We start from the raw sequence: 23,042 nt of genomic DNA on the forward strand, positions 1-23,042 counted from the left end.
CATTTGCCTAGAGCGATATTGAGAAACCATGGAAAACCTAAATCAGGATGGCTGGATGCGGGATTGTACGGCCGCTTTCCCGAATCCGAATCCAGTGCGCTAACCACTGCGCCACCCGATCAGTCCTACGAGAGAGGTTGGAGAAATGTATAAATAGTGATGGACATTATTTTAAATAAAATATTGTTCATCAGTTTCCGACTACAAACGTACAGTTATTGCAACCTAATTACGGTTTCATACTTCTGTACCAGGCATATAGTTGCTCGCTTTTCCCTTAGCTGTCCAAAAGAGGAATAATAGAAAATTAGAGTTCGATAGACCCTCTGCCAAGCACTTAAGTATGATTTACAAAGTGTCGCTGTAGATCTCCATCTACATCTACGTGATTATTCTGCTATTCACAATAAAGTGCCTGGCACAGGGATGTAGCTGTAGATGTAAATACCGAGTGATCAAAAAGTCAGTATAAATTTGAAAGCTTAATAAACCACGGAATAATGTAGATAGAGAGGTGAAAATTGACACACAAGGTTGGAATGACATGGAGATTTATTAGAACAAAAAAGCTCACAAAATGTCCGACAGATGGCGCTGGATAGCAAAACGTCAGTGACTGCGCATGACAATCGTGTATAAAAGGAGCTGTAATGAGAGAGATAATCAGATGCGCCAGCAGTCGCAGCATGTTGACATTACCTGAAAAGGTGCTTTTAGTGAAGCTGTATTATCAGAATGCGGAATCTGCTAGTTCAGCATTACGATCCTATCGCCATAGGAGGGGCATTCGAACGGGTAAAGGTCCGTTGACAAATGCAGCTGTGGCGTGAATGATTTCGAAGTTTGAAGCCATGGGTTGTTTAGACGCTAGACCCCGTAGTTCCCGACCGAGCACAATGCATAATGCTGCTGAGACAGTTCAGGAAGAAATGGAGACTGTAGCGGGCTCGTCTGTGCACGGGGAAGTCAGCGAACGTGCTGTCGAATTTCGAACCGGCATTCTTCTGTTAGGTTGGCGTTTAGGCGTACCCTCCGATGCTATCCGTACAAGCTCCATCGGCATCATGTACTGTTACCTGGTGATTTAGTGAAGCGGAGGGCATTTGCGGTGTGGGCGTTTCAACAGATGGCGGAAGATGACGATTGGCTGAGTAACGTGTTGTGGACCGACGAAGCTCATTTCACGCTCCGAGGGTCTGTCAACGCCCACAACTGCAGAATTTGGGCTACCGAAAATCCTAGAACTGTCGTGGAAACTTCATTGCACGACGAGAAAGTCACGGTATGTGTTGGATTTACCACATCTACCGTTATCGGGCCTTTTTTCTTCGAGGAAATGCGTGATTCTGGTTTTGTAACTGTTCCGTGACGGGTGAGAGGTACGCCGATATGTTACAGAATCGCATCATCCCCAGCCTATCTGATAAGCTCCTGCTGGAACGTACGATGTTTATGCGGGATGGCGCTCCACCCAATATTGCTAGACGCGTGCAAGATCTCTTGCGCGCCTCGTTTGGTGATGATCGTGTACTCAGCCGCCATTTTCGTCGTGCTTGGCCTCGCAGGTCCTCAGACCTCAGTCTGTGTGATTATTGGCTTTGGGGTTACCTGAAGTCGCAAGTGTATCGTGATCGACCGACATCTCTAGGGATGCTGAAAGACAACATCCGACGCCAATGCCTCACCATTACTCCGGAGATGCTTTACAGTGCTGTTTACAACATTATTTCTCGACTACAGCTATTGTTGAGGAATGATGGTGAACATATTGAGCATTTCCAGTAATGAACATCATCTTTGCTTTGTCTTACTTTGTTATGCTAATTATTGCTGTCGGACGTTTTTGAACTTTTGTATTTTTTTGGTTCTAATAAAACCCCATGTTATTCCAAACAATGTCTGTCAATTTGTACCTCTCTATCTACATTATTCCGTGATTTATTCAATTTTCAAATTTATGCTGACTTTTTGATCACCCGGTATATGATTGTGTGCAGCTCGTCGCCACTTCCTCTTACTTTTATTTTTGCATCACGTCAAAATTGCAGTTTCATTGCGAGTTCTGTATCAGCGATCGCCCCCATGTGCCCTACGAAGCAGAGTACAAACTGACACTTGCAGTGCGTAAATTTTTGCGCAATAATATTGTGGCTTTCTCGGTCACGCAGTATTGCAGGAGTGCACGAGGGTGCCGCTCTGCGAAGCTGTCTGCGGCTGGACGCGGTCAGGGACAAACGCCGTGCGCCTTCCGTCCTGTATGACGCGTCACAGCCTGAGTACAGCTGTGGTCCCGCAGCGATGCCGCAGGTGTACCCGAAGCGGATGATAAGCGGGCAGCAGGTGATAAGGAGCAGCAGATGGCGATAAGGGGCGGCAGGTGATACAGAGGCAGGGCGAGCTGGCCGCGCAGTCGCCGCCATGGAGCCCGGCGGGCCGCAACGCGACCTCCGCCCCCACCACCGCCCCCAGGCACAGCGCCGCCTCCGGCTGCCGTGCCGTTGGGTGCTCGCCGCCGGCGCGCTGCTGCTGCTGCTGTGTGTCTACTACGGTTTCGGCTCTACGTGGAGCGACCCTGTCTTGCAGGTAGGACAGTGCCGACTCTCTAACGTGGTAGTGCAAAGGTCCAAATCTCGGTTGTGAGGACAGACAGACAGACACGGGCCCTATCCCATGGTCTACGTTATCTCCGTATTTAACATACTTCTAAATAATAACTCTCATTTATTCTTCCGTCTTCGATTCATATTCTCAAGTATGTGGCGTGTTTCGATCACTCTCTATCATCTTCAGATTTAAGTAGTGTTATTATTCTGATAAGACGTTCTAAATAGACGAGACGAGTTGCTGACGCTACTACTCCGATCTGAAGATGATCGAGACTGACCGAAACATACCACGTAATTAAAAGTGTGCATCTGAGACTGAAGAATAAATGTGAATGATTTCAAATATCAATACAGCTGCAGATACTCTCGAGAAGAACTTGTCTGCTGCAGTTTTAACGTACATCCCTTACCAAAAATGCAACTCAACTAGTATTTCTTGACATACCAAAAGAATTTCACTCGGCACCAAACTGACATTTGTTGACAAAACTACGAGCGTATCAAGTGAAATTTGTGACTGGATTCAATATTTGTTGTTATGGAGGAAGCAACACGTTTTGTTGGGTTTGAGTCATTGACAGGTGTGACTTTAAGTGTGATCTAACAAAGTGTGTCGTGGCCATCGGGTTCCTGTCGCATATTAACGACCTTCCATACAATAACGGTGTTAACCTCAGGTGTCTAGCAGATAATGCAGTTAGCTATACTGATAAAATGTCTGATCAAAAAGTTGCAGAAATGTTGATTCAGTTCTCGCAAAGATGAGCGAAAGGTGAACAATCAGAAGGTGTTCAACAAGTTTTTAAGTGAAATTTTGCCAACAACTCTGAGAAAAACCCGGAACAGCTTTCGGTCATTTTTAGAATTAGTAAGCGGTTAGAAATCCTCTACTCATTCACTCAGTGAACATACTGGCACCGAAACAGAACGTAACAGACAGCGAAGGCCAAGTACTGAATTCCCTCTTACGAAATCACGGCACTACGAAAGGTCGTAACACGGCTCCTCCTTTTAGTCGTCGTAAAGACGCCGAAATGGCAACTACTGAGATAACGGACCGCGGAATACAACAGCAACTACAATCGCTTCTTAGTGATTAAGCATCGGGACCGTACGAGGCACCTGTATCATTCTGTTGCACAAAGATTATGCGGAAGAACTTGCTCCCCTTATAGAAGCAGTTTATAGTAGATCGATGGAGCGCCGAAAGTTGCCTAACGACTGGAAAAAAGCGCAGATAATTCTCGTTTTTGAGAAGGATCGTAGAACAGATGTACACAATTACAGGCCTTTATGTTGACTTCAGTCTGTTGTGAAATCATGCAACACGTTTTACGCTCATGCATTACGACGTTCTTGGAGAGCGAAAACCTCCTTTATCGAAACCAAAGAACCAACATGCATTTCGCAGGCAGAGGTCTTGCAAAACTCAGCTCGCTTTGTTCCTCCATGAGATCCACAGCACTGTAGACGACGCTTCTCAGGTTGACTACAGGAAGGCTCTGAGCACTATGGGACTTTACATCTGAAGTCATCAGTCCCCTAGAACTTAGAAGTACTTAAACCTAACTAACCTAAGGAGATCACACACATCCATGCCCGAGGCAGGATTCGAACCTGTGACCGTAGCAGTCGCGCGGTTCCGGACTGAAGCGCCTATAACCGCTCGGCCACCGCGGCCGGCTTGACTTCAGGAAGGCATCTGGCGCCGTCCCGCACTGCCGTTTAGTGAAGAAACTAACACGTTAGCGAGTATCCGACGAGATTTGCGACTGCTTTCGATACTTTGCTTTTAACGGAACAAAATTGAAAAATGTAACTGTTATTTCCGGAGTATCGCAAGGAACTGTTTCAATATCAGAAGGAACATTGCTTCGTACTTCTTAACAACACAGGCACTGCCATATCGTATCATATTACTACTTCCCACTCACATCTCGCGAAACAACCACGGAGGAGTTGGAGCTGATACAGAGGCCTACCAATAACCATCCCTCCCCCCCCCCCCCCCCCCCCACGCGTTTCGCGAGTGGAATAGCCGGAATAGAAGAGATCATTGGGGGGGGGGGGGGGGAAATCACTTATCACTTTGTGTCAGCTGAAGTACCCCCTACCACAAACCGTTATGTGGATGTCGGAGTATGATGTGGATGTAAGATTGACAAATTGCTTTAAAAGCCCAGATACGCTACATTTTTCACAAATCGAAAAAAAACACCGTAGTGTCCCGTGACGTTCAAATCGGTGATAGACAATTACGATTCTCCAACTCATACACAATCCTACATGTAACAGTTTGTCGGGATCTGAAGAAGCACGGTCACAGGAACGCCGTGTTGTAGGTAACGCGTGTCAGATCTGGCTTCACTGGTAGGATGCGAAAACGCATCCTCGCACTTTTCGCTCTGGAGCAGTGTCCAGCTGTGTACCACGCTTATCTGGTAAGACAGGCATAGTGGACTCATACAGAGAATGATCTCACGAGTGGTCACTGTTTCACAAACCGGAGAACATGGTAGATTCGGTGAGAAACTGCAACCGGCGGACACTTCGAGACAGACTCCAACCATTCTGCAAAAGCCGACTCGCCACATTTCAAGAGCCGCTGTTAAATGAGGCTTCCAGAGCGCCATACGTATTGCTACCTACAGGAAGACAGAGTCGGGCTAATTTACAGCACGCAAAGAGGCAACGTAAGCAGTCGTTGTTCCAGTCACTGGAACGGAAAGAAACGCTAACATGAGATGCAATGCCAAGTACACTCTGCCGTGCAAACCACACAGGTTTGCGAACTATGTGTATAGTGCGTAATCGTAGAGGTATAAATTGCAAATTACATTCAGAATGGCGGTATTATAGAATACACAAATGTTCTACGAGTATTTTAGTGCTTATTATGTATGTGTGTGGTGTATGATCTATCATAAATGACAGGAGAATAGATAGTCAGTGGTGGAGGTTCGTCGTATGCCTAATACACGTGTTGGAGAGAGCTTGGCTTTGCCAGTACATAGGCAGCCGACGTCATTCTGCAAAGAGTTATATAAATGGTCTGTCTTAATCATTACATAAGAAAAGAAGCAGGGCACCACAGAGTAAAGAGTAGCGTGCTTTTTCTAAGTTTAGTTTTCCTTGTAACACTTATAGTTAAAGTAAGCTAGAAGTAATTCGCAGGACCGCCAGTGTGACTAGAAGAGCTCTCGGTTCTCAGTATACGTTAGGGACGCAGCGTTCAGTTCCTCCCTCTGCCTTTTAGTGTACTAGCTCACTCGTTGAACTGCTCGGACAGTCCCCTTCATAAACGGATATGCCGAACATGATAGGTGAGTCAATGAATAAATGAACGTAACACTTATAAACGATATATAAAGATATACAAAAATACACAATCAAAATTCTTAACAGCGTCTTAACTCGCAAACAAGGCTTGCACTCTGTTGCTCTAGATAAACAGTACTAGCAGTTCAACAGGTATACTTGTATTACAGGTGATATTTACTAAATTCAGTACACGCTACGGCGTTAATAAGACAACAACAGGAAAAGACTCCATCACTCCAAGGCCATTTCCCGGACACCGCGCTTTATCGCTCCTAAAAGTGTTAGTCGAGCAACGTTATCAGTGCGTGCAGTTTCTGATGAAACCAAATGGAAACGTTAGTACAATTTGCGCGCTTCGATTCGTGTTTCTGGGATAAAAAATAAAAATCGTGCCCAATTCCGCACACTCAGAGGGGCTCCACCAGTGCTGGTGGGAGTTGGATAAAATTGAGCACATGTGTTCGTCACTCAGAAAGAAAAGAGAAGAAGTTGTACGTAGTTGCGCATTTGGTTTTACGCTTTGTAGCTTAATCGACGCATGTCCCTTCTGCTCTGCCAAAATCATCGTAGCTCCATCGTTTCGAAGAACCCGTGACACTAAAAACAAGCGCATTATCAGTACTGAAAAAGCTGAGTGTGTCAATTTTCATATTAACAGAATCTTCCGTCGGTTCTTGGTAGAAAAACATTATAATAATAAATGAAAAGCACCAGTTTGCTTTTGTTCTACAATATTACTTTTATTGCTAACCGGGTTTCGGCTTACAAGGCCGTCTTCAGACGTTTACTGAGTACTATCAACAAAGAAGTTAAATGTTAGTAGACAACATTGAAAGAGAAGTAACACATCTAGATTGAAGTAGAAACATACAGTGAGTAACATCTTTGCAATGAAACAGTAAAAACTGAACAGTACATAAATAACAATGGAGTTGACAGGAAAACCTTTAGCACAAAATAGGAATAGCATGCCTACATAACAGTTTCCATTAATAAACAACACTAATAAAATAAGATAAAATTAGTACTAGACAAGGCTGCATCAAGAGGTATTAAACATGGAGAGTGATACACAACCAATTAAAGAAGAAAAGACAGTTGTCAATGTAAATATTGAATACATAAGAGACTTTTCCTTTATTCCTTCCATCTAATCAAATGTTAACTCAATCACGATTAAAAAATGATTCTGTAGAAAGTTTATGCAACGTTCCTGGGTCTGTGTGTTCAGCAGAACTTTAAGTCGGACACATAACATAAGTAACTTGCCAAGGGAACTCTCATCCGCAAGCTGTGGTCGAAGAATAGTAAAGTCTACGACAAGCAGAGCAACAGTGCTGCAGTGTGCAGTTCCACTCATGCTTCGATATGGGATCATTTTCTGGGGATCCTCTACTCATAGCTTAAAGATTTTTACAACCCAAAAAAGAGCTCTAAGAATAATCTGTGGCTTTAAAAACAGGGGGTCCACTAAGCCTTATTTTACTAAGTTCGGTGTTTTGAACATTCCGAACACCTTATTCATTTATCAAACTATCTTGTTTACTAGTTACTGCCTCTTTCAAACAGGCAAACTACAACTGATCGCAAACGTGCCAAACTATTGTACCAAGGAAATGAAATATACACCAAAAATGTCACAGAACAACAGACTACCAGAAGAGTATAATTATCACCAGTGTAATATTACCTTATAAGATATCATGGGAAATGAAAAATGCTACATATCCAATATTTAAAATTAAACTAACTGAGTTTCTAATAGAGCACTCTTTCTATGCCGTAAAAGAATTTCAGAATATGTAACAAAAAAGTCACGCAAATATTAAATTCTAAGAATAGATACTTAATTTTAATTTCCTTAATACTCGCTAATACAATGTGTTATTGCGACTTTTCTTTGACCTGCTCAGTGTCATTTGTAAAATTTTGGTTTCATGATAAATCTGGACCAATGAAAAAAAAAGTGTTAGTCAGCCAGTGGCGACAACTCCATGTTTCTCAGTTACGGACTAAAGCTAAGCCTCGCCCCTCCACAGCGACGTCGCAGGCGCGAATCGAAGAAAACACGCCCCCTCCATTATCTACCCAGTCTCCCCTCAGTGCCACCCACAAGTAGGCATAGTCACAGTGTCTAGACTAACACTTAAAATGCTCAGTTCTCACGTCGATTTTGTATCATGTAAAATGCGACGTTATCAGAGTTCTCAGACTTTCTTGCAGTTTTAGTTGGTACACTAATCACATGACACATAGACTGATTAAATTTTCAGAAGTGTGTTTTTGACTTGGTGTATTCTTCTCAACTGCTATTTATTGGGCGTCATGATAACGTTATATACTAAGCGCTGATGAAAGCATATGATATTAGTAAACTGAACTATTTGTTTCAAATGAATAATTTATTATATTAAATTAAAACATTATGTACCGGTATATCTAAAGTTATTATTACTAAAATCGCAAACGTCTTTGGCATGTTAAATGAGTGCGTGGGGGAGGGGTTCTGACGGAAAGTGATATTTATTTCAGGGGAAGGAGACAGAGACAGATACATGGAGAGAGAGAGAGAAAATAATTTGTGATATCCTCCCCTCCCTGCCGTCCCCCCTCCCGTCTCTCAACCAATGGAACCCTCGATCCGGACCTAAGTGAGAGGAAGGCATATCTGTGTGTATTATACTTTTGCAGCAAACCGTTGCCTATGTTATTTACATGGCGAATTCCCTCAGAGTGAAAGCGAAACGCCAAAGAAAAAAAATCCAGATTAGGCTAGTATTATGGAATGGTGCCCTGTAGATGTGTAATGATAGGGCAATGAACGGGCAATGGAACGCAAATACGAAGATGATTAATATTCACCATTCATTCAATATGGAACGAGTTGTACATTCAAGTAAAGTAAAGGCACGAAAGAGGCAATTCTGACGTTACGGCTAATAATGGAAGCAAGGCTAAAGAAAAATCAAGACACGTTCATAGGATTTGTCGACCTGGAAAAAGCGTTCGACAATATAAAATGGTGCAAGCTGTTCAAGATTCTAAAAAAAGTAGGGGGAAGCTATAGGGAGAGACGGATCATATACAATATGTAGAACAACCAAGTGGGAATAATAAGAGTGGACGATCAAGAACGAAGTGCTCGTATTAAGAAGGGTGTAAGACAAGGCTGTAGCCTTTCGCCCCTATTCTTCAATCTGTACATCGAGGAAGCAATGATGGAAATAAAAGAAAGGGTCAGGAGTGGAATTAAAATACCGGCCTTAATTTGAGGAAGAAATTTCTGAGGATGTACGTCTGGAGTACGGCATTGTATGGTAGTGAAACATGGACTGTGGGAAAACCGGAACAGAAGAGAATCGAAGCATTTGAGATGTGGTGCTATAGACGAATGTTGAAAATTAGGTGGACTGATAAGGTAAGGAATGAGGAGGTTCTACGCAGAATCCGAGAGGAAAGGAATATGTGGAAAACACTGATAAGGGGAGGGGACAGGATGATAGGACATCTGCTAAGACGTGAGGGAATGACTTCCATGGTACCAGAGGGAGCTGTAGAGGGCAAAAACTGTAGAGGAAGACAGAGATTGCAATACGTCAAGCAAATAATTGAGGACGTAGGTTGCAAGTGCTAGTCTGAGATGAAGAGGTTAGCACAGGAAAGGAATTCGTGGCGGGCCGCATAAAACCAGTCAGTAGACTGATGAAAAAAATAAAAAAATATCAACACGATAATTATTACGCAGAAAAAGGTTACTTTGTTTGAGAAAAATATTTTGACAGACATCATCCCCCGGAGCTCTACACCTATATCTGCATACATTCTCCGTCGGTCAAACTACGGAGCGTGGCGGAGGGTAGCCTGTACCACTACTAATGAGAGAAAAATGATTATCTATATTCAACCGCATGATACCTCCTTTATCTTACCTTCGCGCTGCTTACGCGAAATGTACGGTGGTGGTATTAGTATCTTTCTGCAGTCCGCTTCAGATTGCGGTCCTCTGACTTTTCTGAATAGTCTTCCCTCCAGGAATTCCAAAAGCAACTCCCCAATAGTTACGTGTTGATCGATCTTTCTGGTCACAAAAATGGCAACCTACCTTTGAATTTCTTCAATTTGTTCCCTTCACCAGATCTGGTAGGGATCCCAACTATTCAAGCAAGACTCAAGAACTGGTTGCAAGTGTTACCTACACGTATTCTCAGTTGTAGATGAGCTCCCAATAGAGCAAAGTCGACCATTAGCCTTCTCCACGACATTGCCCACACGCTCGTTCCATTACATATCACTTTTCAAAGTTACGTCTAGATATTTAATCGACGTGACTGTGTCAAACAACATATTACTAATACTGTACTCGAACATTACGGAATAGTTTTTCCTACTTCTCTCCAATAACATACCGTTTTCGACACTTTGAGGTAACTGCCATTCATCAAAAGTACTAGAAATTTTGTCTAAGTCTTCTTGTATCCTCCTACAGTCACCCATCTCCGACACCATCCAGTATACAACAGTATCGTCAGCACACAACCGGAGATTGCTGCCCATCCTGTCCGCCAAATGATTTATCTACTCAAAAGATAACGGCGGTACTTTCACACTTCACTGAGGCACTGCTGGTGGTATCCTCGTCTCTTGTGAACACTCGCCGTCGAGGACAGAATACTGGGTTCTGTTGCGTAAGAAGTCTTTCAGTCAGTCACGTATCTGAGAACCCACTCCGTGTACTCGTATTTCATTAACAGCCTGCAATGGAGCACCGTGGCAAATGCTTTTCGGAAATCTAAGAATATGGGATCTGCCTGTTGCACTTCATACATAGTTCGCAGGGTATCACGCGAGAAAACGGCAGTCTGAGCTTCGCACGAGCGATGCTATCTAAAACCGTGCTGAATCGGGGAGAGAAGCGTTCAGTCTCGAGGAACCGGAGACAGCAAATCTCGTCGCCGAAATTTCCGCAGTGTCCAAAAAGCTTGTTGCTCTTGTTTCATTCCATTTTGTCAGGGCTCCCTTCCTCCTATGCTGGCCCACTTTGAACTCATGATAGATCGCCTTGGTTGGCTGTAGCACGTGCTTAAATTAACGCTCTTCTCGTCAATTGTGCGCTTCTGCTAGCAGCAGTAATGAAATTTAATGTGCAATAGAATCCAGACGAGGTTCTACGTTGCATAAGAATCACAAAACTGTAAAAAAAAATAACGAACTATAACGCAATTAGAAAATTAAAATCCACTTAGAGGGTTAAAAAGCCCTTCTTGAAATGAAGACTAAATCGTTGAAACATAAAGCCTCATGAAAATTATAATATATATACATATATATATTTTTTATTATCAACTTTTGTTCAGAAGATCTTATACCCTATACGTCCAGTTTCCCCTTCACGTCTGTTTACGAAAATTCGGCCAAAACTTTTCTCTCCAATCAGTAATTACTTTTCCTAAATCACACTGACTACTATCAAACAATTAAATCTTTTTGCAAAGAACGATTGCACACTAGACAATGTGACACCTTATCTATCCATTCTCCACACTTCTGCCAGTACCTCGTCTCCTACCATTCAAACTTTACAGAAGCTCTTCTGCTAACCTTGCAGAACTAGCACTCCTGAAAGAAAGGATATTCTGGAATAGTGCTTTGCGAAAAGAACGTCGCATTTGCTGCAGGATTTTCATTTGATTTCCAGTTGCATCTCTATAAAACTTGCGTGTAGGTCGAACTTGCCGGTAACCAGTCTAGTCTCTGAACTGCTTCTATGCCTTCCTTTAATCCATCAGGGTGAAGATCCCAAACAGTCGAGTATGGGTCCCACTAGCCGTCTTTATGCTGCCTACCTTGTAGAAGAGATACACTTTCCCAAAAGTCTCCTAATAAAACAAAGTCGGGAGTTCACATACCCTATCGCGAAACAAACGTGCTAGATCCATTTTATATCGCTCAGTAACGTTATGCCTCGATGTTTAATCGATGTGACTGTGTCATGCAGTGCTCTGCTGAAGCTGTGTTAAAACGTTACAGAACTGCTTTCCCTACGTAAAAGCATTAAGTTACATGTTTTTACGTTTAGAACAAGCTGCCTTCGATCACACCAATTAGGATAACTGTCTGACAATAACTCACCTTGTATGGTGCCAAACGAATTCAACAACGACAGTTTCAGGTTTACGGCAGCGTAACCAACAAACAGACGTATACTGCTGTTGATCCCGTCCGTCAGTTCATTTGTAATAGCGGCCCCGTCGCACTTCCATGACGCACTCCCGATAACCGCCTTTTCTCTGATGTTATTACACCTAGATTAATCGAATCGGGATGTCTAACATCGCATCTCAACAAGATAATTAACTTAGAATTACAAAAGGAGGAAAATGACACATCGCTTGAAAACAAAGTCGAGAGTGAGAGAAATTGATTGCAAGTCTATTGAATTTACAGTTAATAATGTAAAGACGGATTCATATCACCATGCATTCTGAAGCTACTGATAATAAGAACTGAGGCCCACTTTTGTGCATGTGAAGTCCACATGTAAAAGAGGACACGAAAAAGGCGCCGGTTACTTAACATTAATGTAATCAAAGATCCTATGGTACCACATATCGACAGCACCCCACTGCCGACATGCCAACGGAACTGGAAGGGTCTGTCTGCAGTTGCGTGGGATCTGGTGGACCCAATAATGCACGCCCGCTGTTCCATTCCGCCAGTGGTCCGGATTAGAGAGCGTGTATAGGGAGAGAGTGGCCAACCCGACGATACGGCGGCCATTTTTCTGCCAAACTGCGGGCGGGACTCTTGAATGGCCAGTAGTGGAGTACACACTCACCGGATCAAAAGCACAAGACAATATGGTGAAATCCTTCATTAAATGCCTTTGTTTATAAGAATAATGTGTTATAATACTACTCAGACAGCCAATTTAGAGGCCTGTTTTCAAATTTAACTATGTATATTGCAAGTTGTTTTATATTTAGTAAAAAGCAAAAACGACTTACTTCGCATAGATAAGATTACTTGGTTGGTTTCCACAAGGCTCCTGTTTGCTTTATGTCAGTCCTGTTGACTGCTACTGGCCACTGTTTTTGTCTTTCTTCATTGCGTGGAAATGCTAACATGCGAAATCCACCTTCGCCTCTATTGGAACAACCAAATGCAGCACAACCTCGCATCGTTTACGAACGTCTGCAGAACGAACTACAGATGTCAAAAACAATACTGCACAATTACTATCGTGTTTTCTTCAAACATGTAGACCTACCGACTTCATCACAAAACACTTCATTATTTCAACTCGTATTTAAGATTGCAAACGCTAATTACGTACTAACAACGATATACAACTAAATCAAACATGTATGCACAACGCATAACAAGTCTCTCAATAATTCAACTACTTTTAATCGTTTCCAAAAGTGCTCTGAACTTCAATTCAGCTCAAAAGCACGGCGAACATACAAAGCGCGAGAGATGTTTGGCGCCATTTTTCTGGCAAAGCTAATCAACCAATCACGTGCAACTTCACCTATGGCCACTCTCTCTGTATACAGACCCCCTAGTGGCTCTGTATTAGAGCGCCCTCTGCTGCCGCAGTATGGGACGGCACGCGGCAGAAGCTCCTCCTACTCCACTTGGTGCGTTTACGTTACGTCACTGTCGTTCGTATTTAGTTCAGGACGCTTCCTCCTAGTGACACTGTAATAGCTCGAATGTTATTCTTTCTGCTTTATTTGTAATGCACTCTTCATCCACTTGGAGAAATACAAGTCATTCGTTGCTCATTAACTTGCTCGCTAATAATTTCTGCTCCTGTCCAGCTTTTCCACCTCTCCTAGCCGTTGCGCACGAAGTCCTGCACAGTAGGTAACAGTCGCATGAATGCACGTGAAATGCTCGTTACCTTCCACAGCACCGAAGTTTGCTGATTGATTCCTTCCATACCACACAAAAGACAAAACGTCTGATTTACTGTTTGCTGCTGTTTGCTGGCCATGCCAAAGGATGGGACGAGAGATGAGTGACCCTGTGTTCGGAGCATGATGGAAGTGAAACGAACTCTGCCACCCAGCGCTCTCATCGGCTGAATCCGGTCAAAATTTTCGCCTCTTCATGAGACAAACCAACAATACCTTTTCCTGGCAAAGATGATTCACTCTCGCCGACGCGGGCGACCGACGACTGACTATCTGCGAACTAACACGTGACTCAAACCGAGCGCAGTGCAGTTCTGCGATGTACGAAAAGCGCTCGTTACGAAAGAACGGCATCAAACGATACCTCCCCCATACCTCTCGCAGAGCTTCTCTTCCACTGCCCACTGTTGTTGAAGCAAATAACAGTCAGTTTCCCATGTTGGGGTTCTTTGTACTTACGACTTAGCTTACAAAAAGGACCTCAATCCACATGCAAGCATCGTCATTCAATGCAGGAAAAAAATTACACTCTGTTGCCAAACCAAAGTGCGTCGGTGCCTCGGTCGGAATGGTGCAAGCTTAACATACGTGGATAAAGACGATGGGACCCTGACTGATAACGTTTCCTTTCACATAGCTCAAAGCAATTCCAAGCAACAAGTCCTGTCTTTGATCAAGATGTACTGTAAGGTAGGACAAAAAGTAAGATAGCTCCTTACAATATAGATACTTCTCAGTGGAAAGTACAAAAATTAATAACCACTCGGCTATGGAGGCATACAAGGACACAAAACGTCGATCAGTAGGGGGAGTTCAATATATTGTGAAACGCAAAGGTAAATTTATCTGTCGGCAAGAACTAGTGAACAAGTTGCAGTAGTTGCATGTTACAGAAACTAGATTTGAAAATTACTAATAAAAGTATATAAAAATTAATCAACGTGCACATTACGTTAGAAATCATTAGCGGAGACACGAGACTTAAATCTATACGGAATGCAGTAAAACGGGAGTCACGATGCTGGCCACACAACAGCGTAACACCACTGCTGATTTAAGTAGAGAGGCCGGTAACGATGAATCACACGTTGCAGACGTAGAGACAAATATTTCGAGAGAAATATCAATCCAAAATGTTGAAAAATATTCAATTATATTGATATCTCACCAATTTAGCATTGTCAAATAAAGAAAAGTAGATAGTCAATCGAAAATAAAACCTCTTCTGGATCTGACGGCGTTTCCAACACAGTACTAAGGACTTTTTCCCATATAAGCGCTATCTTTTCTCAAATATGTAATTCGTCACTTACTCAGAGGCCGGCCGCGGTGGTCTAGCGGTTCTAGGCGCTCAGTCCGGAACCGCGCGACTGCTACGGTCGCAGGTTCGAATCCTGACCCGGGCATGGATGTGTGTGATTTCCTTAGGTTAGTTTGTTTTAAGTAATTGCAAGTTCTAGACCCGTGGTCTAGGGGTAGTGTCTTTGATTCATGATCAAAACGTCTTCGATCCCGGGTTCTATCCCCGCCACTCCCGAAATATTTATAAATAATCAGCATTGGCGGCCGAAGACTTCCGGCATAAGAAGTCAGCCTCATTCTACCAACGGCCTTGTCAAAGGGAGCGGAGGAGCGGATAGAGGTTCAGGGCACTCTCTTGTCCTAGGGGTGGGAAATTGCCAAATTGCCCCTATGGGCGGAAGAATCAGCAATGACCAATGACATGAGGATGCAGAAGGCAATGGAAACCACTGCGTTAAAGACACGTAAGGTGTATCCACAGGACATGTGGCCTGTAGTTGAAGAAGTGTCATGATTATCTCTCCATTGGCAAAAGATTCCGGAATAGTGCCCCATTCGGATCTCCGGGAGGGGACTGCCAAGGGGGAGGTTACCATGAGAAAAAGATTGAATAATCAACGAAAGGATAATGTTCTACGAGTCGGGGCGTGGAATGTCAGAAGCTTGAACGTGGTAGGGAAACTAGAAAATCTGAAAAGGGAAATGCAAAGACTCAATCTAGATGTAGTGGGGGTCAGTGAAGTGAAGTGGAAGGAAGACAAGGATTTCTGGTCAGATGAGTATCGGGTAATATCAGTAGCAGCAGAAAATGGTATAACAGGTGTAGGATTCGTTATGAATAGGAAGGCAGGGCAGAGGGTGTGTTACTGTGAACAGTTCAGTGACCGGGTTGTTCTAATCAGAACCGACAGCAGACCAACACCGACAACGGTAGTTCAGCTATACATGCCGATGTCGCAAGCTGAAGATGAACAGATAGAGAAAGTGTATGAGGATATTGAAAGGGTAATGCAGTATGTAAAGGGGGAGGAAAATCTAATAGTCATGGGCGACTGGAATACAGTTGTGGGGAAGGAGTAGAAGAAAAGGTTATTGGAGAATACGGGCTTGGGGCAAGGAAGGAAAGAGTAGAAAGACTAATTAAGTTCTGTAACAAGTTTCAGCTAGTAATGGCGAATACCCTGTTCAAGAATCACAAGAGGAAGATGTATACTTGGAAAAGGCCGGGAGATACGGGAAGATTTCAATTAGATTACATCATGGTCAGACAGAGATTCCGAAATCAGTTACTGGATTGTAAGGCATACCCAGGAGCAGATATAGACTCAGATCACAATTTAGTAGTGATGAAGAGTAGGCTGAAGTTCAAAACATTAGTCAGGAAGAATCAATACGCAAAGAAGTGGGATACGGAAGTTCTAAGGAATGACGAGATACGTTTGAAGTTCTCTAACGCTATAGATACAGCAATAAGGAATACCGCAGTAGGCAGTACAGTTGAAGAGGAATGGACATCTCTAAAAAGGGCCATCACAGAAGTTGGGAAGGAAAATATAGGTACAAAGAAGGTAGCTGCGAAGAAACTATGGGTAACAGAAGAAATACTTCAGTTGATTGATGAAAGGAGGAAGTACAAACATCTTCCGCGAATATCAGGAATACAGAAATACAAGTCGCGGAGAATGAAATAAATAGGAAGTGCAGGGAAGCTAAGACTAAATGGCTGCAGGAAAAATGTGAAGACATCGAAAAAGATATGAGTGTCGGAAGGACAGACTCAGCATACAGTAAAGTCAAAACAACCTTTGGTGACATTAAAAGCAGCGGTGGTAACTTTAAGGGTGCAACGGGAATTCCACTGTTAAATGCAGAGGAGAGAGCAGATAGGTGGAAAAAATACATTGAAAGCCTCTATGAGGGTGAAGATGTGTCTGATGTGATGGAAGAAGAAACAGGAGTCGATTTAGAAGAGATAGGAGATTCAGTATTAGAATCGTAATTTAAAAGAGCTTTGGAGGACTTACGGTCAAATAAGGCAGAACGGATAGATAACACTCCATCAGAATTGCTAAAATCATTAGGGGAAGTGCCTACAAAACGACTATTCACGTTGGTGTGTAGAATATATGTGTCTGGCGACATACCATCTGACTTTCGGAAAAGCATCATCTACACAATTCCGAAGACGGCAAGAGCTGACAAGTGCGAGAATTATCGCACAATCAACTTAACAACTCATGCATCGAAGCTGCTTACAAGTATAATATACAGAAGAATGGAAAAGAACATTGAGAATGCGCTAGGTGACGATCAGTTTGGCTTTAGGAAAAGTAAAGGCACGGGAGAGGCAATTCTGACGTCACGGCTAATAACGGAAGCAAGGCTAAAGAAAAATCAAGACACGTTCATAGGATTTGTCGAAATGAAAAAAGCGTTCGACAATATAAAATGGTGCAAGCTGCTCGAGATACTGAAAAAAGTAGCGGTAAGCTATAGGGAGAGACGGATCATATACAATATGTACAACAACCAAGAGGGAATAATAAGAGTGGACGATCAAGAACGAAGTGCTCGTATTAAGAAGGGTGTAAGACAAGGCTGTAGCCTTTCGCGCCTACTCTTCAATCTGTACATCGAGGAAGCAATGATGGAAATAAAAGAAAGGTTCAGGAGTGGAATTAAAATACAAGGTGAAAGGATATCAGTGATACGATTCGCTGATGACATTGCTATCCTGAGTGAAAGTGAAGAAGAATTAAATGATCTGCTGAACGGGATGAACGGTCTAATGAGTACACAGTATGGTTTGAGAGTAAATCGGAGAAAGACGAAGGTAATGAGAAGTAGTTGAAATGAGAACAGCGAGAAACTTAACATCAGGATTGATGGTTACGAAGTCAATGAAGTTAAGGAATTCTGCTACCTAGGCAGTAAAATAACCAATGACGGACGGAGCAAGGAGGACATCAAAAGCAGACTCGCTATGGCAAAAAAGGCATTTCTGGCCAAGAGAAGTCTACTAATATCAAATACCGGCCTTAATTTGAGGAAGAAATTTCTGAGAATGTACGTCTGGAGTACAGCATTGTATGGTAGTGAAACATGGACTCCGGGAAAACCTGAACAGAAGAATCGAAGCATTTGAGATGTGGTGCTATAGACGAATGTTGAAAATTAGGTGGACTGATAAGGTAAGGAATGAGGGGGTTCTACGCAGAATCGGAGAGGAAAGGAATATGTGGAAAACACTGATACGTAGAAGGGACAAGATGGTAGGACATCTGCTAAGACATGAGGGAATGACTTCCATGGTACTAGAGGGAACTGTAGAGGGCAAAAACTGTAGAGGAAGACAGAGATTGGAATACGTCAAGCAAATAATTGAGGACGTAGGTTGCAAGTGCTACTCTGAGATAAAGAGGTTAGCACAGGAAAGAAATTCTTGGCAGGCCGCATCAAACCAGTCGGTAGACTGATGACAAAAAAAAAAAAAAAAAAAAAAAAAAAACGTTCTAGGGGACTGATGACCACAGATGTTAAGTCCCATAGTACTCAGAGCCATTTGAACCATTTTTGAACTTACTCAGAGAATTTTTCCTGAGAGATCCAGTATGTCCTTGTTAAACCCTTCTACAAGGAATTTGATAGGAGGAATGTCAACATCTACAGATATGTTTTACTACTGGTATCAGTAGAGAGCAGTCCGATAAAAATAAATGAAAAAAGAAGAAAGGAGCTTTGTCCTCCTTCTTTTTCTTAAGGATTATCACTTTTTCTGATTTCTATGTGTTCTAAAATTTTCCTTTGCCAAGACACTCATTGAAGAGGGAGCAATGGTTATACCAAAATACTATAATTCCTCGGTGTCCTGAGGTTCATCATCAACCGGATTAACATCGAGATTGTATACTAAACACCTGGTCATAACTGGAGGTTTCTTCTTGCCTGACGTCTCGCAGTTGTGACCTAACTGTTGTGAAAAAGTCTTCAGCCTACCTTTATTTAGTTTCGTTGAGAGAACTAGCCGTGATTGTACGTTCTGTGTTACAAGTTTGTATATCGTGGCACCTAGGTTAATTTCGAGTTGAAAATTGAATGTAAACAGTCGCAACAACATAATTTTCTTTATTACTTTTCAATACAAATAAGATGATCGGTTTCGGTCTGTTTTACACCATCTTCAGACCCACACCGTGATGGTAGATAGTGTCTGCTCAGTTCACACCAGCAATCCACCATCACGGTGTGTGTCTGAAGATGGACTAAAACAGACCGAAACCGGTCACTTTGTATGTATAGAAAAATAAAAATAAATAACTGTATTGCGGTTCTGATTGTTTACATTCAATTTTAAACAATAAATAAACCGCTGTACTCCAGAGAGACATGTTCTCAGAAATTACTAATTCTGAGTTTCTCGCAAACAAATTAGTTCCATTCAGTCACTATCGGTTTATAAAATTTGGTTTTGAAAGTATCTTTTAACATTCGGAAGGAAGCAAGTAGCACTGGCCTGTGGCCTGGATGAAGTCTTCTCGTCCAGTATCTTCGTGCTCTACGGAAACTTTTTCTCAGCTCAGTGAGTTTGAGAAGTATCCTCTGGAGGAATGACTTTCCTGACGCTAGGAACGGCTGCATTAATTGCCTGTTAGACTCACCGTGAGCTCTACAGACTATTCCTAGAAATTTCTTTCAAGTTTTTATTATCTCGGCAGAAAGTGTTCTTAAAATAAGAGCTCCCAAGCCGGCCGAGGTGGCAGAGCGGTTGTAGGCGCTACAGTCTGGAACCGCCTGACCGCTACGGTCGCAGGTTCGAATCCTGCCTCGGGCATTGATGTGCGTGATGTCCTTAGGTTAGTTAGGTTTAAGTAGTTCAAGGTTCTAGGGCACTGATGACCGTAGACGTTACGTCCGGTAGTGCTCAGAGCCATTTGAACCATTTTTAAGAGCTCCCAGTGTGCCCTTTTGAAAATTTTATGGGAGATAATTCGAAACAGCATTTCAGTTGTTATCTTATTAGTTATAACAAAACGAATCGAATTGTGTGGTTACACCCGAAGCCCATCGGCAGCCTCTTGAACATCCGCGGAAAGGCTGTTCGTCATGGAAACGTCCCCGAAAATCCTTCACAGATTAGTGAGTTACATGGCCAAGTTTGCACGTCAAGTTGAAACTCCGTTATCACTTGTAACTCAAGGCCACGAGCCAGTAGGACTCGGCTGTTCCGTAAGAGTTATCTGGAACAAGAGTAATGCTGAGGAATTTGTCGTATAGGGCTCCACACGTAAACCGTAGCTCCCTTACATGAATACTAATCTCATCGCTGCAAGGAAAATACATATTTACAAGGTGTCATCTGCGCTGAGAATAAATTAAACTTGTTGTTGTTGTGGTCCTCAGTCCTGAGACTGGTTTGATGCAGCTCTCATACAGTAAAGCTGCATGCCCTCGGGAAAAATTACGGCTGTAGTTTCCCCTTGCTTTCATCCGTTCGCATTATCAGCACAGCAAGGCCGTTTTGGTTAGTGTTACAAGGCCAGGTCAGCCAATCATCCAAACTGTTGCCCCTGCAACTACTGAAAAGGCTGCTGCCCTTCTTCAGGAACCACACGTTTGTCTGGCCTCTCAACAGATACCTCTCCGTTGTGGTTGTACCTACGGTACGGCTATCTGTATCGCTGAGGCACACATGCTTCCCCACCAAAGGCAAGGTCTATGTTTCATGAAAAGGGGAGAGGGGGGTATTCTCTTCACGCAACTTTTTTTTTTTTTTTTACAGCCCTCATTACATTTTTAAAGGTGATCGTTGCTGTCATCGGTTCCTTGCTTGCTGCACGGCTCTCATAAATTGACTATATTTAGTCTGTTCCTAGTTTCGCTTACAGCGACTATCCTGCACATGGCATTGGTCCGTGCTACGTTTACGTAATTTAAATTACACTGAAGAGGCAAATAAACTGATACACTTGCCTAATGTCGTCTAGGTTCCCCACGAGTACGTATAAGAGCCGCAGTACGACATGGCATGAACTCGACTAATCTCAAAAAGTAGTGCTGGAGAGATTTTACACCATGACTCCTTCAGGGTTGTCCATACATTCGTATGAGTAGGGAAGGGGTGGAGACCTGTTCTGAACAGCACGTTGCAAGGCATCCCAGTTATGCTCAATAATATTCATGTCTGGAAAGTTAGGTGGCCAGCGAAAGTATTTAAACTCAGAAGAGCGTTCTTGGAGCTAATCTGTAGCAATTCTGTATGTGTGGGGTGTGGCATTGTCCGTCGGAATACACATTATGAATGGATGCAGGTAATCAGACCGGATGCTTATGTACGCGTCACCTTTCAGAGTCATATCTAAACGTATCAGAGGTCCCATATCACTCCAACTGCACACGTCCCACACCATTACAGAACCTCTACCAGCTTACACAGCCCCTTGGTGTCATGCAAGGTCCATGGATTCATGAGGTTGTCCCCATATCCGTACACGTCCATCCGCACGATACAATTACAAACTAGGCTCGTCCGACCAGGCAACATGTTTCCAGTCTTCAACAGTCGAATGTCGTTGTTTAAGGGCCCTGGCAAGGGATAAAGCTTTGTGTCGCACAGTCATCAAGGGTACATGAGTGGGCCTTCGGCTTCGAAAGCCCATATCGTTTAATTGTTCGTACGCTGGCACTTGCCGATGGCCCAGCACTGAAATCTGCAGCAGTTTGCGGAAGGGTTGCACTTCCGTCACGTTGAACGATTCTCTTCAGACGTCGTTGGTCCCGTTCATGCAGGATCTTTTTCCGGTCGTAGCTATGGCGGGGATTTGACATTCACGGTACACTCGTGAAATAGTCGTACGGGAAAATCTCCACTTCTTCACTACCTCTGACTACAACACCATGTTCACTCTTACTTAAATCTTGATAGCCTGCTGTTATGGCAGAAGTAACGATTCTAATGACTGCAACAAACACGTGTTGTACAGCGTTGTCAATCGCTTTCCTTATTCTGCCTGTTGACATATCTCTGTTTTTGAATACGCATGCCGTATTTAGTATGCACGACATGTTACACATATTTGTGGCGCTGTCTCCATGTCTTCTGTGAGCTAATATCTGTCGTACCACGTGCAGCTATAAACTGCCAGTAAATCAGTGTCGTTCATCTCTTGTCTACGAAATATCTGAGAATTTGACTCCATTAGCTGATCTTCTCCGGTAGCAAGATTTGACGACTTGAACTGAATTCTGTCCACAGCCAAGGAGTGGAAAACATAACTTCCTGTGCCGTGAAACGTCCAATTCGTCGTCAGGTCCAAAGTGTCTTGGTTAATGCAAGAGAACTGGAGAGCTCTCTCTGGAAACTCTGACGAATTTTTTCTGGTGTGATACGACCTGTTCGTTTCTCTGCTGACACGCGAGGCATACACCTGTGAGAATTGGAGTTAGAAGTGTCACGACAATGGCGGATTATTCGGGCGTGTTCTGATGTGAGCCCGGCGAGAAACGCTTCTTAGTCCTCACTAGCGCTCTGTGGTTTACGCGCAGGGCACGCAGAGGTGCTAGCCGTCAATCGGATATGGCTCCAGCCGCACTTGAGCCTTCGAGGCTGAGAGAGCAGGCACGAGCCATGCCAGCCGCTTTGCCTCTGAAGTCATACTCAGTTTGTGCAGGCGGACGGTAGCACCTGGAGGAGACAGCGTGGCAATGCGGGGTTCAGGCACTCACCTCACTGTCTGTAGCAAGGTCGATGGCGATCCTCCGGTCTGGAGCAGACTGGGAGCGCCAAAAGAGAGGCGCAGGCGACTATGCGACGGCATAGCGAACACATTTCTCAGCCTTCGCTATCGGGCGGTGAGTTATAGGTTTCCCCTTAATAGATCAGGAAGCGGCTACTAGG

The 23,042-nt window shown here is 43.4% G+C and overlaps 1 protein-coding gene across 3 annotated transcripts in view; it reads left to right on the plus strand.

The window, feature by feature from the left end:
* Positions 1-2,413: 2,413 nt before the first annotated feature.
* The window catches only part of LOC126335001 (exostosin-3-like), a 269,093-nt gene continuing 248,464 nt past the window's right edge, over positions 2,414-23,042 (plus strand). For 2 of the 3 annotated variants that reach the window (XR_007564797.1, XM_049997827.1), the window contains exon 1: positions 2,416-2,583. Coding sequence is in view for 2 of the 3 variants with exons in the window: in XM_049997827.1 (XP_049853784.1) it covers positions 2,419-2,583 (165 nt within the window). In the remaining variant the exon portion in view is untranslated. Of the gene's footprint in view, positions 2,584-23,042 lie in introns of all 3 variants that reach the window. The other variant, XM_049997825.1, reaches the window with a different exon arrangement.

The sequence above is a fragment of the Schistocerca gregaria genome, chromosome 2 (genome assembly GCF_023897955.1).
Source record: "Schistocerca gregaria isolate iqSchGreg1 chromosome 2, iqSchGreg1.2, whole genome shotgun sequence".
NCBI lineage: Eukaryota > Metazoa > Arthropoda > Insecta > Orthoptera > Acrididae > Schistocerca > Schistocerca gregaria.